Raw genomic sequence first — 16,980 nt, forward strand, 5'->3', positions numbered from 1 at the left:
CATGAGTGTGTTCGAAAAGCTCCAGGAAAACACATAATTCACATTCTTGTCCTATTTTACAGCCGTTTGGCCTCAGTCCCAGAATAACACACTCACACACACACACACACACACACACACACACACACTCACACACACACTCACTCACACTCTCACTGGCCTGCTGATTTGCATTTTAATAAAATGAGGTCACGATGGCTGTAAGGACAGAGGAGAAATCGTTAGTGGTGTATTTGCTTATTGCAGAAGCTTCGATAACGCGACAAATCGAATATCAATAAAACATAATTGATGTTCTCGCTCATGTTTCAGCTCCTTCAGTCAATCACAAGTTTCTTTAGTCTGAATCTAAAAACAGTTTTTGCTTTATGAGGCTAAAACCTCCGACTACTAACGATAAGAAGCTAAATGAAGTGAAACCATTACTCAGCGTCTGTTGATGTCACCGGTTACCATGACAACTGTCTCCTGCAGATGAAGTCATCTGTAGGTAATTAGTGTTAATTCTGGTTGGACGACTATAAACTGAACTCCAGTGATTCTGTGTGACATCGTTTCATGTGTGAACCTGAACCCAGAGTCCGTCGTTCAGGGACCGGTTCGTTGAAACTGGCAGAGTCCGTTTTTTTTTTCTTTCATTCTTAATTTTTGTGCCTTTTTGTATAATTTAGTTTGTTGTTGTACAGAATTATGGAAATTGTGACTTGATTCTCTTTGACCTCTGTGTCGTGTTAAGAATCTGAAAAACCTTTAAATGTATCACCATGAAATCATCATAGTAAACTTGAATTCGATGTTATTGGTTTCAGAATCGTACAAAGATCAGTAAAGCTCAGAATATCTGAAAACATCTCAGCTTCTCTCTGCGTCTCGGTGGAAGTAAAATAGTTTGCGTGACTCTTTAAATCCCCTGTTGACAGTTTTCTGGTCGTTGTTCCTGACTCTTGTTGAGACTTAAGAACTGAGGATGTCACACCTTGTTAAAGCCCCAGGAGTCAAATCGTGATTTGTGAATATGGGTTATACAAATAGAACTTGATTGATTGATAAATCACAGCCTCAGGTTAGAAGGATAAGAAGCTTTTTTTATTGTTGATTCATATTTTAGACTTAACATGTCAGTAGTTTGACCTCCGACAATCGTTCACCTGTAAATTATAAGGAAACTTGTTTTGATGCATCGATTAATCGAACAACACTCGACAATAATACGTCATTAACTGTAACACTGTTAGTTGTGTCTCATTTAGTGAACGAAGGATCAGATAATAAAGTTTTATATCTCAAACTAAAAACACGAGGATCTGTCTCAGCCTCTTTCAGCAGCTTAGTGGAAGTGAAGTGTTAAAACCCTTTAAATAGTCACCGTAATGATATGATATGATATGATGTGATATATGACATGATATGTAATGATATGTAATGATATGTAATGATATGTAATGATATAATATGATATAATATGATATATGATATGTAATGATATGTAATGATATGATATATGATATGTAAATGACTCTGACAGAAGAATAGTGTTGGATGATGGACATGTTTCAGTTTAATTTATTTAATCTTGGTATTTATTCTCTGTTGGACTCTTGACCTGAGTGAACCTGAGTTCTGAGGAAACACGTGTTGACTCGTCGACTAATCGAACAATCGTCGATAACTAAACCTCCATGAATCGTTGGTTCGTACCTTGGAGATGATGAGCGGCTCCCGGTGCTCCAGGCCTCCCTGCAGGGTGAAGCCCCACGGAGCTCCTCCCTGGAGCCGGGCCTCCACCAGCACCCAGCCGCCTCCTCCTCCTCCACCTCCGCCCGCCGCCCGGACACCGCCGCTCTCCATGCCCGGACGGGGAGCGCTCCCTCCGGGCTCCTCGGTCCTCAGCCCGGCGGCGGAGGAGGGAACCGGACGTATGGAAACGATGTCTCCCGCACGGACACGCAGTTTCCTCCGGTCATTGAGTAGAAGTTGGTGGGTGAGAGGAGGAGGAGAACCAGGGGGAGAACCAGGAGGAGGTGTCCGAGCAAAGAGCCGGGCTGCCCGCAAAGTGCATTCCTCCAGCGGCCCACAGCCTCCACACGCTGCCCGAAAACACAGCCGGTCCCCGGCCACCGGACAGACGGAGAGACGGAGGAGTTCAACCGAGAGAGGAGAAGAAGAAGAATCCACAAGTTCCTCACACACTGTCTGTGTGTGTGTGTGTGTGTGTGTGTGTCTCTAACACACACTGTCTGTCTCTCTCTCTCTGTCTCTCTCTCTCTGCCTCCCTCTCTCTCTCTCCAAAAATCAGTTTAGCATCACAATAGGATTTACTGCGAGTGACTGAGCGAGGAGAAAAGAGAGAGTGGGAGGGAGAGAGAGAGGGAGAGAGACAGTGTATTAGAGAGAGGAGGACAAGTGAGGGAGAAAGGTAGAAATAAAGAAAGACAGAATCAAAAAGAAAGAAAAAGTGGGAGAGTTGAAGGAAGAGGAGGGTGTGTGTGTGTGTGTGTGTGTGTGTGTGTGTGTGTGTGTGTGAACCAGATTTGGTTCAAATCATTTTAATGGTTCTCAACAAAAACTAAACCAAAACAACACAAGGTACTCGACTGTATTTATTTGTTTGTGGTAACTCAGCTCATTGTCTCGTGTCCAATCGAACTGTATTTTATTCATCGTGTGGTGAATCATCTCTTTACTGTAATTTAACTTTGTTGTGTTGCATCATCTTCGGTTTGTATCACACCTTATCTGACCTCGCTGCATCGTATCAATCATAAACCATCATATCAAATAATATCTCAGCGGTTTGGACCTCGGTGTCTCGTCAAACGTACGAAAGTCACGTGACTGGGGCCGGTTGAGATTCATTCATTTGATGCTGTCGATTGAAGCGATGAAAGTTCCTCTGTAACTCTCTGAGTCACGAGTGTCTCACACAGTCTGTGGGCCGAAGCAGTGAAGGAGCTCAGAGGAGCTGTCGTAGGTGAGACTCGTCCTGAGGAGAAACCGTGTTCAGCGTGTTGGAGCTGGGGAATGTGGTTTGACTGAAGTGTTGTTGAGAGCCTGAGGTCGCAGAGGTCACAGAGGTCAGAGGTCACGGGGGCGTCATGAAGAGCCGGGTCGGTGTCTGGATGAAACGGGTTCAGGTGACAGTTTCATCTAATGTCAGGGGGCTTCACCTGTAGCTCGGTCTGATGGACGTGGGTCAAACAGAGGACGAGCCGCCGGGCGTCCTGTCGTCGTTACATCTGTGTCCCTGAACGTCTCACAGTTTGACAGAAACTCTTGAGTTTTCAGTCCAGGTTTATTCTGTCACACGATAAAAAGCTACAGAAGCGTGTAATCGGACCCGGAGACGAGTTTTCATTTGTGGATGAGGAAGTGTGTGATCACACAGCGTCATCTAGAGGACCGTTCGAGTATTACAACTGAGATAAAGTACATTTTACTTTCCTGGATGTAAACATGAGCTGGAGCAAGTTTCATTAATGTGAGACAACAGTTGATTTGTGAAAATGATCTTGTGACTTATAACAAAATCTGTGAATATAATATCAAAGCTTCAGAAAGAAAGAAAATCAAGAGGCTACAGTTTCAGCATGTACATTTTATTTTGTTATACATGTGAATTCTTTATTTCATGATTGAGATCAACTCATTTACTGCGCAGACAGTAACCGTGATTCTGATAAGGCACCGAGTTTAAACAAGCATGTGCAAACACAGAAGGAGAAAAAATCATTCTGGAGAAATGTGCAATTCACATAAACATGTTTTAAAAAGAAAACACTTTAGTACTTAGAAAGATTCAAAATAGAGTTTTACATTTCACCAAAACCTAAAAATTAAATATGTAACACTGAACAAGAGACAGAAACATTAATAAAATAAAGGTACAGGTGTATAAATTAAAATATTTCACAGCTCTGCAGCAGCTGATAAGATCGACTCCAGAATGAAAACTCAACAACTTAATTGTAAAGAAAACATTAATGTAACATCTTCTGACTGATAATACAATATCTTAAGTTACAGTACTTTATCGTAGACTTTCTCGTTAATATCATAATATACATTAAGTCTGAATATATTTCTACACGATCTTTCTTCAAACTCAACATTTCAAAAAATCTATTTCGGTAACAGTAGATTTTTTCCATATAAATATACAGATGTACGTTAAACATCAAATACTTTGTACAAATATAATCTATAGAGGCCAACCTATATATCAGTCGGCTCGTTCTGTATATTTGGTTGTATTTGTGTTTTCGTTTTGTAGTTGTTTAAAATAACCATTGTGGTAAAACGGTAACACGTCGATCCTCAGGTACGTTTCTTTGTCAGAAGGGTTTGATCACAGATTCTCTGTGATTTATATCTTTATCTTCTTTATCTTTATTTCTTTCAGTATCTGATTCTTTCCTCCCCAGTGTCCGAAATCTTTATCAGACTCGTTCTGAATTTCAGCAATTCTTCAAGTTGTAGGATTTTGTCTCCCACGTGTCTTTGCTGCTTTAAGACAGACACGTCCACCTGGTTTAAATAAAGCTGCACTTCTGTCCCTCTGAGCTCATGCTGGTGTTTGAATGAGGTGAGATCAGCTGCACTGTTGACACTCAGCTGCTAGGAATTATGGGTAAAGCTACGAGAATAAGACTCAGAAACAAACAACCTAAACTTCCTCTGACGCGCTGTGGATCGTCTCGATTATCTTCTTCTTCAGTTTCTTCACTTTGTCCGGCGGCGTCTCGTTCAGACACTCCTCCACGTACTTCAGGAAGCCGGCGTGCGGCGACACCGTTTGACTGTGACAGAACGTCCTCATGAAATCCAGCATGTCTCCGGTGGAGGGCGGCGCTCGTTTGCGCCCCGACACTCGGCTGCCGGTGTGAGAGGAGGATGTCGAGGGGGGCGGGGAGGAAGAGGGAGAGGATAGCCGGGAGTCTGGGGGAGTCGGTGAGGGCGGGGCTTCGAAGCCTCGCGGCGTGACGTTCAGCTTGACATCGGTTTGACTGTCAGTGTGGTAGTGTAGGGTGGGGGGCGTGGCCTTGCTGTCCAGGTGGAGGGGGATGGACTCCTGCGGTTGGTGGAAGTGGAGGTCTTCGGGTCGCTCGTCCTCGTCGCAGGAGTCACAGAGGAACATCAGATCCCGGTAATGTTTCCACTTGGGAAGGTAAAAGTCCTCAGAACCACACGTCTTGTTGGAACTCACCGCTTTGTGTTCCCGCTGGAAGATGGTTCGCAGGTTCCTGAACTTTGTCTTTATGTCGTCCACTGAAGAACGAAGAACAACAGAACCGTTAGTCTCCGCTGACACGGACACGTAAAGAATGAATCTGCTCAGATCTCAGTTTGATCTGAAATGTCTCCATCAGCTCCATCGTCGTTACCTGTGAAGGGGACGGACTCGTTGTCCGACAGGAGGCCGCTCAGCGTCTCCAACAGACTCTGCCTCAGCAGACGGTTCCTGTAACTCTCGGACTTGTGGTTCCACAGACAACTGCGCTCTGGAAGAAGAGAAACGACTTCAGCTCGCACATCATCTTACCTCACATCATACATTTAACAGATTCATTCTCTCAAAGCTCAGCAGCGACGCCACCTACCGGAGTAAAATGAAATGAGCTGCTGAACTTTGGCCTCGCTCCAGTGGCAGCGGGACTCTGCGCTCGCTCTGCCGTCCGTCTCGAAAGGCACGGACACACAGAAACTCAGAGGGGAGGAGCTTGCGCAGGGTTTCGTGTCAGTTGGTGATGAAGATCGGGAGGTCGGGAGTGCGGCCGTTTGGTTTGATAGTTTGAGATTGTCTGGAGACGCAGAGAGGAGGGTTTGGTATCCGGAGCCGGTCCTGGCGCTGCTCTGGACAGAGGCGTTATTGACCTTGATGCTGTAGGTGGAGCTGGAGGAGAAGCTGCTCAGCGTGGAGGAGGGTGTTTGGTTCCCCTGCTCCACGTCCTTGTCGTCCCGCGGCATCGGAGCCTGCAGGTCGTCCGTGCCGTCGTCATCGTCCCAGGACTGGCAGAGGAAGAGCAGCTGCTGGTAGTGCTTCCATTTGGACACATAGAGTTTGTCGGACGCCTGGCTGGAGAGGACCGCCTTGAATTCACGGTTAAAAACCGTCCGAAGGTTCTTGAACTTGCACTTTATGTCTTCAACTGCAAAACAACAACAAAGGAGTTGGATGAGTCAATTAAAGCTCTAAACTTGTTACAGGACAGTTTTCTGGACTCATTCTTCCGTAGTCAGTCTGTATAATGTTAAAGTGACTCTGCAACATTCCAGCTCTACGTAGCTTTTTGGAGACTTTTAGCTCATTGTTTTGGTTTTAGCAGCTCTTTAAACCCTTCGTATGCTAACTGCTCAGCACTGGAACATGGACTACAGGAAAGCTCCCAAAGTGAAGCCAAAACATCTTGATTGCCCCCTGGTGGCTGGTTTCAGTATAGGTCTTATACTGACAGTGGTGACGGTTTAGGATGTTAAAGAAGAAGAACATTTGGATTTTTACCTGAGAAAGACACTGACTGGTCGGACAGCTGAGCTCTCAGAACCTCCAGCAGCCTCAGCCTGAGCTGACGGTTGTTGTGGTTTTCAGATTTCTTGTTCCACAGACAGCTGTGTTCTACAACAACACACAACAACACACAACAACAACTCCTGTCAGCGCTCACTCTGTCTTTTATACATGAATCCCTCTGAGAATCATCCTGAAGCTTCAGTCTGTGTTTTTACCGGAGTAGAAGATGATCAACGCTCGCTCCCGCTCTTCGGTCCAGAAACATTTAACCATCATTTTGGAGGGGACGCAGGAGGACGAGGTGGAGGGGAAGGTGGGCAGGTTGGGGAGGAAGGAGATGATTAATCCCGGGGATGAATCGACCGTCTGGGTCGCTTCCTGTGGGAGAATCAGCGGCGACGGCGGCTGGTCGTCGACGCCGTCGTCCTGGTCCCAGCAGCCCTGCAGGAACATCAGCTGCTGGTAGTGCTTCCACTGCGGCACGAACACGTCGTCCGCCCCACACACCTTGCTCGCCTTCACCATTTTGTACTGACGCTGAAAGGTGGTACGAAGGTTCTTGAACTTATTCTTAATGTCTTCCACTGGAAAGAAGCTTAACATTAGGTTTTCTCCTGAATGCAGGCGTGAACGTCTCAGGATGTGTCGCGGTCTTACCTGTGAAGGGAACAGGCGGAGGCTGAGCGGACAGAAGGATCCTCAGGTGTTCCAGAGTTTTCCATCGCAGCTGCCGGTTCTTGTAGCTCTCTGACTTGTGGTTCCACAGACAGCTGTGATCTGAAGAGTGAAAAGAAAACAGATGAATGAGCGCTCAGAGTGATGAAGAGGTTTTCACCACTGTCTATCAAGGTGTTGAGCTCCGACTGTGTCGTCCCACTCACTGAACTGTATCAACACCAAACTATAATCAATGTAAGAAGTATTAAATATATCATGCACACAAATATATAAGAAAGTGTACATTAGTTTATAACCACAGCTTTATGATAATGTTCTGCTGAATATCGTCTTAATATCTTTTTTATAGTGTTTCTGGTCTGATCAGATTCTTTCATGTTGTTTACATGGTGACATCATAAAGTCACTGATTAATACTTTATGTCATTAAACAACAGTCAGAAGTAAATACAACAGTCAGATGTTATTAAACAGTCAGATGTAAATAAACAGTCAGATGTAAATAAACAGTCAGGTGCAATTAAACAGTCAGTCACAAGTAAATACAACAGTCAGATGTTATTAAACAGTCAGATGTTGATAAACAGTCAGAAGTAAATAAACAGTCAGATGTTAATAAACAGTCAGTCAGAAGTAAATAAACAGTCAGAAGTAAATAAACAGTAAATAAACAGTAAATAAACAGTCAGATGTAAATAAACAGTCAGATGTAAATAAACAGTCAGAAGTAAATAAACAGTATATAAACAGTATATAAACAGTATATAAACAGTCAGATGTTATTAAACAGTCAGATGTTAATAAACAGTATATAAACAGTATATAAACAGTATATAAAGAGACAGATGTTCCTCCTGAACATCTGTCTCCAGTCGCTCCTCCATATCTGTGAACACTCGTCGCTCTCCTCGGGCAACAGTTGCCTCAGTTTGTTGCTGGTTCGAGAGAAGCGGGTGAAGAGAGGGAGTCAACCTGGAGCCGGAGGGAGGAGCAGGGCGAGAGGAGGAGAGCTGACTCACTGGAGAAGAAGCAGATCAACGTCTTCTCCTTCTCCTCGGTCCAGAATCTCTCCGCCGGGAAACTGAACGGAGCCGCCGCCATGTTGATGTTGCTCTGTCTGCTCACGTGACTCCCTCCGCGGGCTGTGATTGGACGATCCCTCCGGGCTGCTCCCGACCGGCCCCGCCCGTTGCCCAGTAGAGGTCGCTATGGCAACGCGGAGGAAACGCTGCTGCACGTTAAAACTTTTATTTCTTACTTTTATAAACTAATGCAAATAAAACATTGTTTAAAAGCTTATGTTAGAAATAATTCACTATTACTATAACAATAAACCTTAATTTAATGACTCTTAGAAAGAATTCACTATTATTATAACAACAAAATACGAAGTAATTTAATATTTGATTTTTTTTTACGGTAGTAGTAAATATATAATAGTCTAATTATACCAACAACTTATTTTACTCTCAAGGTCAAGTATGAACTTTCAATTAAAATGTCTTTTAATAAAAAAATGATAGAAATGTAATTGAAATATTCATATTGTTTATGTAAAAAAGTTATTTTTTAAGTTTCCATGTCCTACCAGAACACACTAAGTAAATAAAAAGTCACATCATGCTCGTGTTGTTCCATTTTAATTTCCACTAACCTTGTACACTTTCAGACGAGACACTGGACAAAGTGTATTTACAGTGAATCCTTGTGTACATTTACTTTGCTCATATACATTCACTCCATGTATTTACAGTTTTACTGTCACTGAACCATCTGAATTTAATAACACTTGAGTATTTACGTGCACACTAATGTCCTAATTTATCATCTGGAGGTTTGAGGTTTTTGCACAGATTAAGAAAAGTCACTGAACTGCAGACGTGTTAATGTTTAAATAAAGTGTTGGATTCATTCATGGACTTTAAAAGCTGGGGATGAAAACATCATGTGACAGAATCAATGTGCATGTGAACACAGTCAGGTGTAAATAACAGAAGAATTATTATCTGTTGCAAAGTCTGATCTGAACAATTGTTTTTTAATGGTTTAGCTGCACAAGAGGAATCAAACCTTCCACCACTTCCACCCACTGTTTTAGTGCCATTGAGCATCACAGGACAAAAACACAGAAGGAAAACCTTCTGATGAACCAGACTTCACTTCTACATTATTTACAGACCATAATATTCACATTTTTTCATGTACATTTTAAGGTCATAAAGGAAATAACTCTGTGCCACTTAAACTCTGTTAAACTCTCATAGAATCTCTGTCTGATGCTTCAAGTATAAATTCATTCACAGGATTTTCACTGTTGTCAGACAGAAGAACCTCAAACCTGCAACACACGAGAGAGGAGACAAAAAAAACGTTTCCCTAAAATCTAACAGTGAAGGATCATGGGTAACAGAAATGACCGACCGATCTCATGGTGTAAAGGAAAAAAAACTGCTATAAATACATTTCAGTGCTATTAATATACTTGTATATACTTGACTCACATACTGTGTTTGGTGTTGTGTTGTGCTTGTCCTCGGAAGTTAGCGCCACACACACACGATATTAAGTCATAACATAATCTTAACTAACAAATGAAAACGAGATCTTCTCCACATTTGTTGACATTTAAATGATGAACTGATGATGAACTGATGAGCCGAGAGCACGGTTGTGTTGTATTGTCAACATCTGGAGCACATGCAGGACGTGAAGGGCCTGACGCTAAATATTACCATTAAATATTCAAGAGTGAGCAACAGTGAACATATTGGTTATTAACACCGTGACGAAGGCACACGAGCCCCTGGAGACGTCATTTTAGTAATAACACAAATCAAAATGATATAAAATACGTCTCCTCTAAAGATGCAGTCCTGAGTGAACAGGAAAGATGTGTTGAAATGCTGGTTGTTATCGGATCTGCTTCAAATCACAGAATCTGTTGAGTTTAAAGTTCAAAAATTACACTGAAATTAAAAAATACAAATCTGAGTGTGCTCGGATTTCTCTCGGAAGTTAAAACACCAGGTTTGCAGCTCTGAGGTTTTTCCACCGTCAGCAGCCGGCAGCACCTTCATAAAGTGACAATGATATAAAAATAAGAGTAAAATGAGTAAAATCCAGGTTATGATTTAAAAACATTTTTCTGAGGTAGAGTGACAAACAATGGGGATAATAAGTGGTGAGATTAGGAGTGAAGCTTATACACTGAGGTCATTTTTCTAACTGACATTATTTCGTTTCTCGCAAAAAATATCAACAATAAACGTGTGGTCAAAGTGCACGGCCTGAAAAATGTTCCTACTTATTTAAAATCTAAAGAAATTTAAATAAAACAGGACTCTTGCCCCGTTGATGTACATTTCAATGTAATGGATGATTTAAATAGATATTTTGAAATCCTGGATTTCACTTGGTTGTCTCGTCTCTCAGATCTTCACATTCAAACCTTGGCATCAATAACTCAAACATTTAAAAAGAATAAAAATCCTTAAACTCAAAAGGGAAGAAAGTTTAACAAAGTACGTTTTCTCCAGCTGAGAGAGTAGAAACAGTTTCAGCTGCTGTAAATATGTTGCAGACGTGTTTGTTTTATACAATAACCAGTAAAAAATTAAACACGACATTAAAATACGACGTTAAAATAAAACAGCTGAAGGTAAAAACACTTTTTCTTGTTTATAACAAAAAAAAAACCAATCAACAGTTTCAAGCTTTAAGATGAACGAGAATCCTTCGTACGTACGTCTCTCTCTTCACATGATTGACAGCTGGTTCCTCGTCCTCTCAATCACATGATGGTTTCGTCCTCGGCCGTCGTTTTTTGTCCCACGTCCGTCTGTCGTTGTCTCCGTCTCCTCCGTTCAGAAAAATAATAATGACATCTTATTTGCAGCTCTTTGCTCCCGCCCCCTCGTTAGAGAGCCGTCCTCATTGGTCGCTCACGTGATGTTACCGTCTGTGCTCCTGATCGGTGACATTAGCTCCTCCTTCTGGTGGAGAGACGATGCTGTTGGAGCTTCTCGCTGTCAATCACCTTTTCCTGACTTTGGAGGTACTTAGTTCCACCCTGCGGCAAAAATCTTCATCTTTTTTTTTTTGCAAAATGTCAATCAGTGAAACTATAAACGTAAGCCCCGCCCTTTGTGGCTCTTCCACCTGTCCGTCAAACGATACTGTCCTGCAGCAGAGGCTCAAAGTCCTCGTCGCTAGTGGTGGGAGGCGCCTCCTCGTCGCTGCCTGGGAGCGGCGTGTTGATGTGGACGCCAGCCAGTGAGGACATGGACTCTTTGCTGTCCGGGTGGGGCTTGTCGCTGAGGGACAGGTGGGAGGAAGAGGAGGAGCAGGAGGTTTTCTCTGGGATGAAGAGGGCCACGAAGAAGGCGACCACCACGGTGCACGCACCCAACAGGAAGGGCGGGCCGGGGATGAGCGCTCGCTGAACGAGGACAGACAGAGAAGAAGATATTATTAACTGAGTTGACATATGTCCAACGCGGCTGCTCTTTTCATATTATTTTATCTGCTTAGCATATTTAATTCAAACGTTTGAGGTGAACACTTGTGATTGGATCCCTCAGGACGGGTGTTAACACCGGGTCTGAACAGGGTCTGCGTTACTGTTTGAAACCTGGTGTGGGTGAAAACAGGTTGTCGTAGTAAAGACGAGAGAGGAGAGCGGAGAACAAGCGCACCTCAGTGGGACTTTGCAGAGGCAGCGGGTCGATGTTGAAGTCTCCCTGGATGGGGTCCATTGTGTTGAGCTCAACGTTGAAGAGGAAGAAGATGAATCCGTACAGAGCCGGACCCAGACCGTTACACAGACCTCTGATCCCCGTGATCATCCCCTGAACCACACCTGAGAGAGGGAGGAGAGGTTAGTGATGAGGGAGGAGAGCAGGAGGAGGAGGAGAGCAGGAGGAGGAGGAGAGCAGGAGGAGAGGAGAGGTTGTCTTTGTCACCTTGTTTATCAGGATCAGCTGACTGTGACACCAGAGCAGAAACAGCTGGGAAGGTGATGGAGGACATTGCTGCTACAGCTCCTGCTGCCCACATCATCCTGTTCACACACACACACACACACACACACACACACACACACACACACACAGATAGAGTGGGAGTTAATGGACTTTGCTGCAGACCAACCCAACGACCCCCCCCCCCCCACCCAGCAACTGGAAGTCTCTTTATTTTCATTTGAAGGTTTTTTTGTTCTCACCATGGCTCTGATCCGAAGCCGTACCAGGCCAACTGAAGGATCTGGAAACCCAAACCCAACAGAACCGTGTTCTTATTACCCAGAGTTCTCATCAGCAGCGTGAGGAAGAGAGTCTGAGGAGACAGAGGGCAGAAATTAACATATATGTCGTTGACGTTTATAAATGATTGCACGTAAATAAACATGTAACGTGTTTGTTACCTGTGCTACGATGGACAGAATCCCCACGACGCCAATAAACACAGCGATGGTTGTGGAGGAGAAATTTATAACCTGGTGCGAGACAGAAGTTATTGTTATTATCAAAGTTTGAGCATTTATATACACTATTACTATTATAAGAAGCTTCAAGCTCAACTGTTCAACTGTGTCTTTGACGGACAAAAGCCACAGGACGTTATGGAATGAGAACAGGAGGAGCCGGGATCAAACCACCGACCTTCTGCTTTGTGAACGGCCCGCTATATCTCATGAGACACAGCCATCAAACTCTGTGCTCCTAGTTATTCATTCAAGAACAAGCTTTTCAAATTTCAAATCCAGCACATATGGGCGGTGAGACTCACCTGTCTCAGGTAGAGGAAGAAGCTGGAGTACTGTCCGGCCTCTGGCAGGTACGACAGGAACACAGTGATACAGATCAGTAAGACGGTCGGGTCCTGACCCACTTTTCTCAGAGACTGAAGGAGAGAGAGAGGAAACCAAACACAGACGCCGTCAGACGATCGCCTGAGACTCTACGGGTCTGATTCATATCCTGTAAATCTATTGCATCATCGCCTCCATAAGTGTCCATGAAAGCAAAGAGGAGAATCATCGACTATAAATGAAGATGGACGACACGTCTCTGTCTCCTCCCGTTGTTTGAAATTAAGCTAAAGTATTGAATATATTGAGATGGAGGCCACCATCTCGTGCAGGAGCCATGATGAGGAAGTCCTGCTGTCAATCATGACGTCTCATGCTATTTTTGGTTGGTGTATGGTTCATGACCTATACTGCAGCCAACCACCAGGGGGCGATCGAGATGCTTTGACTTCACTTTTGGTTTTTTATGTCTTTTTTTAGTCTGAGAATCAAATGAAAATCATTCTGCTGTAAATTCAATCAGGCCGTGTGTGTTACTGACTGTGAAGGGGTCGGCCTGCTCCCAGGATATCGGCGCCCCCCACGTGTTGAGCCTCATCTTGTCCGGCAGAGACTCGGGCATGGCGAGCAGGATGAAGCAGATGTCGGCCAGAGCGATCAGCGTGGCCAACAGAACCACCAGGTTGTCCCCGTACCAGGCGGACAGATACGCCCCGATGGCCGGACTCGTCACCAGGCTGGCCGCAAAGGTCGCCGACACCTAGAGGATGGAGAGACAGACGGAGAGGATCCGGTTTAGACGTCATGTTTTCTTCAAGATGTTTTTATGTATTCATTATCTGATTCAAATAATTCAAACTTGAAGGGGATTTTATTTTCCTGCTCTCAGCTCATGTTCGTGCTCAGATTCTGCAGACGACTCAGTTTAGTCTCTGATGCAGATTCAGCGTCGGTCATTTGACACCAACATCCTTCATTTGATACGATGAAGTCATTGTGCCGCTTATGTCATCGCCTCCTCTGTGAAACTTTACAGAAGGTCTACGGAGAAGGTTTTATTTCATACATTTCATGAGGCCGGCCCATCTCGTTGCTTCCTGAAAGCGTCCAGTCTCTCCAGCTCAGTGGACTTTTGTCTCGTAACCACAACGATGGCTGAAGATCTTCACTAGTGACCATCACTGTGAAACATCTTTTTAACTTCAGGGAGAACACATGAAATGTGGCTCTTACCAGACCGTATGCTGTGCTCCTCTCTCTTTCTGACGTCACGTCGGCAACGTAGGCGAAGATGACAGAGAAGGTGACGGAGAAAGCTCCAGACATGGAGATCATGGCGAAGTACCACCTGAACACATGAGAGAGAAAATCGAACTCAGTTTCTTCAAACCAGGAAAAATGAACTGCCCAGTGAGATAATAACTGTGGCACAATGAACCATTAGTGAGTCGTACCAGGGGCTGAGCCTCATCAGAGGGATCGGAGCACAAGTGAAGAAGACGGTGACCAACAGGAAGGAGCGTCTGCCCCACACATCCGACAACGCACCAATCAGAGGAGCGGACATGAACGAGAGAAGACCCTGGACAGGAAGTAGCAGAGTCAGTGAAATATGTGACTGTGTTAAAAAGGTTCCACGTGGATGAATCTCTGAAACACTGAGCTCAGTTCACTGCTCGGAGTTTGAACGTCTCAGTGACTGAATCCTGTTGATTGATGCTGATTCACTGGAGAACTCTACTAAAATCTGAGCATGAGTCACGAAGGCGTGAGTCACAAACTGAAGAGTTGAGTTTTTACCTTCACTCCCTGAATGAGTCCATTCATCAGAAACGTGTGCTGAGGAAACGTTTCATGTAAAACCTGCAAAAAGACAAAATATAACTGATTAGAAAGAAAGAAGCTAAATATCCGGCTCCATAATATTTAAACACTTTTCATTCTGGCATCATAAACACTCTGCATCTTGCTCCTAAGAGGCAAAGTGATTCTGTTACTCACAGTGAGCATGGGCGTGGTGAGCAGACCCCAGGCAAAGAACTCCAGGAAGATCACCACCACGGCGTGATACACACTGGGTCTGCCGATGCCCTGCTGGAGCTGGAACACACATTTGATCATTTTTAATAACTGTCTATTAAAGAACAAACTATAATAACTCTAATAAATCGTTTGAATAAAGTGGAGCAGTGCAGACGAACACTGACAGATTTTCTGTCTTTACTTTGAGTCATTTGAGTTCAGATAACGACTCGTTCACCGATGCTCTTCTGTGCCATACATCCTGGTGTCAGCAGGGGGCAGCGTGTCTGATGTTCGAGGAAGATCAGTAGTTTTGTCGACAGAATTTCCCTGAATCACTGACGGGGTCGTACGCAGCATCGACCCACCGTGACGTCACCCGTTGGTCTGTGAGCTGTCGTTCTGTCATTCAGTCCAGTTTGTTTGTTTAAACCAAAACTAACCATATTTGGAAGAGCAGGGGGTGGAGCCTGTTTGAGAGCTCGAGGACAATGCACACCCACCTACACCTTCACCCATTGGACGGTACGAGCTGTCAATCACACTGTGGTATTTGGTGCTTTTTGGTGTATTGGACTCTAGATGGATGATAATTTACAATCAGCTGCACTGAAGTAAGTTTCATTCATTTACACACATTTAGAAGAAAAGTTCCCAGGTTGAAAAATACCGGACTTAGCGTTAGAGAAGGAAAATCAGGGATCAGAGCCACGATTGAGAGGTTCCATCAATCCACGCCTCATTGTGTCTCAGCTCATAGTTCTATCGTCAAATATCGAATTAAACCCAAACGCATCCGACACTAGAACAAACATCAGCGTGATAAGAACGACCTCCATTTTATTCACAGTGACGTTTTAGTTAGTCCGTGTCCCATCTGCTAACATGGATTCATCCAGCCACCAGGTCGTGCATCTGTATTCACTGTCTACGACCGATGATAGATAATAATACAACAAAAGTCTGATGTTCAGAAGGAGCTTATCCGATGTACTAGCTTTAATTGACCTCAGATTAGTCACACGCTCTTCGTTCTCTGGAGCAGAAGTGAGTGTTTAAACATAAAAACAACGAGGGGACATCTATCGTCCCTGTGTGTCCTCTGTGTTCTGACATTTTATTCCTGTCAGGAGAGGAGGAGGAGGAGGAGGAGGAGGAGGAGGAGACGCTGCTGTTGTTGTGTGTGGTGTTAAAATGGACGCTGCCTGTGGATCCTGTGGAGCCTGGATCTGTCCTCACTGTGTCTGAGAGATGTTGCATAAGAGATAATGGATCTGAGCACATCAGCATCTCACACACACACACACACACACACACACACACACACACATCTGGATCAGCCCTGTCACTCATCTGAACATCTGGAACATGGATCAATTCTATTTTATTACAGTAAACTGAGCAGCTGTACACATCTGTTAATATCTGCTTATTATTCTTCATCATCATCCTCATCATCATCATTATTATAATTTGATTTAGAACAAATAGAAAGTCTGTGTGATTTTTAAATCTTATCTCATAGGTTCAGTCTCCGCCTCACAGACACGAACTAAAACGTGAGTGAGATCTGAATGTGAACCCGGTGAATCGATGGACCGGGATAAGATGGCGCGGGCTCGGTTCACCCACCGCGGCTCCGTCCTTCATGATGATCTTCTTGACCAGCACCACCCTCCCGGGGGCCGCCGCCGCCTCCCCCGACATCTCCTCGCACCTGCCGCGGGTCACGAAGCTCCCATGCTGCGTGGAAATCCGCGGTTCCCCGGAGACTTCCAGGATGCGTCCTTCTCTGGCCCCGGAGAGGCTGAACCGAGCTAACGGATTAAAAAAAGAACCGAGATCAAAAATTCGGCCCGTGAGAATAAAACGCTCCGCTCGTCCCGGCTCCTCCGTCACGTCACACACAGGACTTCCTGCCGGGACCGAGCCTTCACAATAAAAGCCTGTGTTTTACGGAAAA

The 16,980-nt window shown here is 44.4% G+C and overlaps 3 protein-coding genes across 6 annotated transcripts in view; all 3 read right to left on the reverse strand.

The window, feature by feature from the left end:
* The window catches only part of shroom3 (shroom family member 3), a 32,748-nt gene extending 30,473 nt beyond the window's left edge, over nt 1–2,275 (reverse strand). The window contains exon 1 of the mRNA XM_069513692.1: nt 1,699–2,275. Within this exon, the coding sequence (XP_069369793.1) occupies nt 1,699–1,848 (150 nt within the window). The 5' untranslated portion in view covers nt 1,849–2,275. The remainder of the gene's footprint in view (nt 1–1,698) is intronic.
* Nucleotides 2,276–3,575: 1,300 nt separating this feature from the next.
* On the reverse strand, nt 3,576–8,353 carry LOC109643874 (uncharacterized). Of its 4 annotated transcripts, none has more exons than XM_069513695.1 (7): nt 8,206–8,353; nt 7,166–7,285; nt 6,724–7,092; nt 6,500–6,613; nt 5,598–6,146; nt 5,382–5,498; nt 3,576–5,265 (listed from the first exon to the last, which is right to left on the reverse strand). In XM_069513695.1, exons 1-7 carry the CDS (start codon nt 8,285–8,287, stop codon nt 4,664–4,666), a joined length of 1,953 nt encoding a protein of 650 aa, XP_069369796.1. In that variant the 5' UTR covers nt 8,288–8,353; the 3' UTR covers nt 3,576–4,663. The 4 variants fall into 4 exon arrangements, with proteins under 4 accessions (XP_069369796.1, XP_069369797.1, XP_069369799.1 ...); XM_069513696.1 differs by having other exon boundaries at nt 8,159–8,302; XM_069513698.1 differs by having other exon boundaries at nt 6,724–7,045; nt 8,206–8,300.
* A 457-nt stretch (nt 8,354–8,810) lies between these two features.
* On the reverse strand, nt 8,811–16,918 carry mfsd14ba (major facilitator superfamily domain containing 14Ba). The gene is made up of 12 exons (XM_020109120.2): nt 16,650–16,918; nt 14,997–15,095; nt 14,796–14,858; nt 14,450–14,577; nt 14,229–14,343; nt 13,537–13,755; nt 12,974–13,087; nt 12,609–12,680; nt 12,408–12,520; nt 12,148–12,245; nt 11,881–12,044; nt 8,811–11,624 (listed from the first exon to the last, which is right to left on the reverse strand). Exons 1-12 carry the CDS (start codon nt 16,722–16,724, stop codon nt 11,352–11,354), a joined length of 1,533 nt encoding a protein of 510 aa, XP_019964679.2. The 5' UTR covers nt 16,725–16,918; the 3' UTR covers nt 8,811–11,351.
* Nucleotides 16,919–16,980: the final 62 nt, after the last annotated feature.

This window comes from Paralichthys olivaceus, chromosome 18, assembly GCF_024713975.1.
Source record: "Paralichthys olivaceus isolate ysfri-2021 chromosome 18, ASM2471397v2, whole genome shotgun sequence".
Taxonomy (NCBI): Eukaryota; Metazoa; Chordata; class Actinopteri; order Pleuronectiformes; family Paralichthyidae; genus Paralichthys; species Paralichthys olivaceus.

Excerpts from the sequence above, each read along its gene's own strand:
- LOC109643874 (XM_069513695.1), bottom strand. The coding sequence starts at position 8,287 with ATGGCGGCGGCTCCGTTCAGTTTCCCGGCGGAGAGATTCTGGACCGAG. Across the intron at positions 5,499-5,597 it reads GCTCATTTCATTTTACTCCG|AGCGCAGTTGTCTGTGGAAC; the intron begins GTAGGTGGCGTC and ends CTCTTCTTCCAG. Across the intron at positions 5,266-5,381 it reads CGAGTCCGTCCCCTTCACAG|TGGACGACATAAAGACAAAG; the intron begins GTAACGACGATG and ends TTCGTTCTTCAG.
- mfsd14ba (XM_020109120.2), bottom strand. The coding sequence starts at position 16,724 with ATGTCGGGGGAGGCGGCGGCGGCCCCCGGGAGGGTGGTGCTGGTCAAG. Across the intron at positions 15,096-16,649 it reads TCATGAAGGACGGAGCCGCG|CTCCAGCAGGGCATCGGCAG; the intron begins GTGGGTGAACCG and ends TGTGTGTTCCAG. Across the intron at positions 13,088-13,536 it reads AGCAGGCCGACCCCTTCACA|TCTCTGAGAAAAGTGGGTCA; the intron begins GTCAGTAACACA and ends TCTCTCCTTCAG.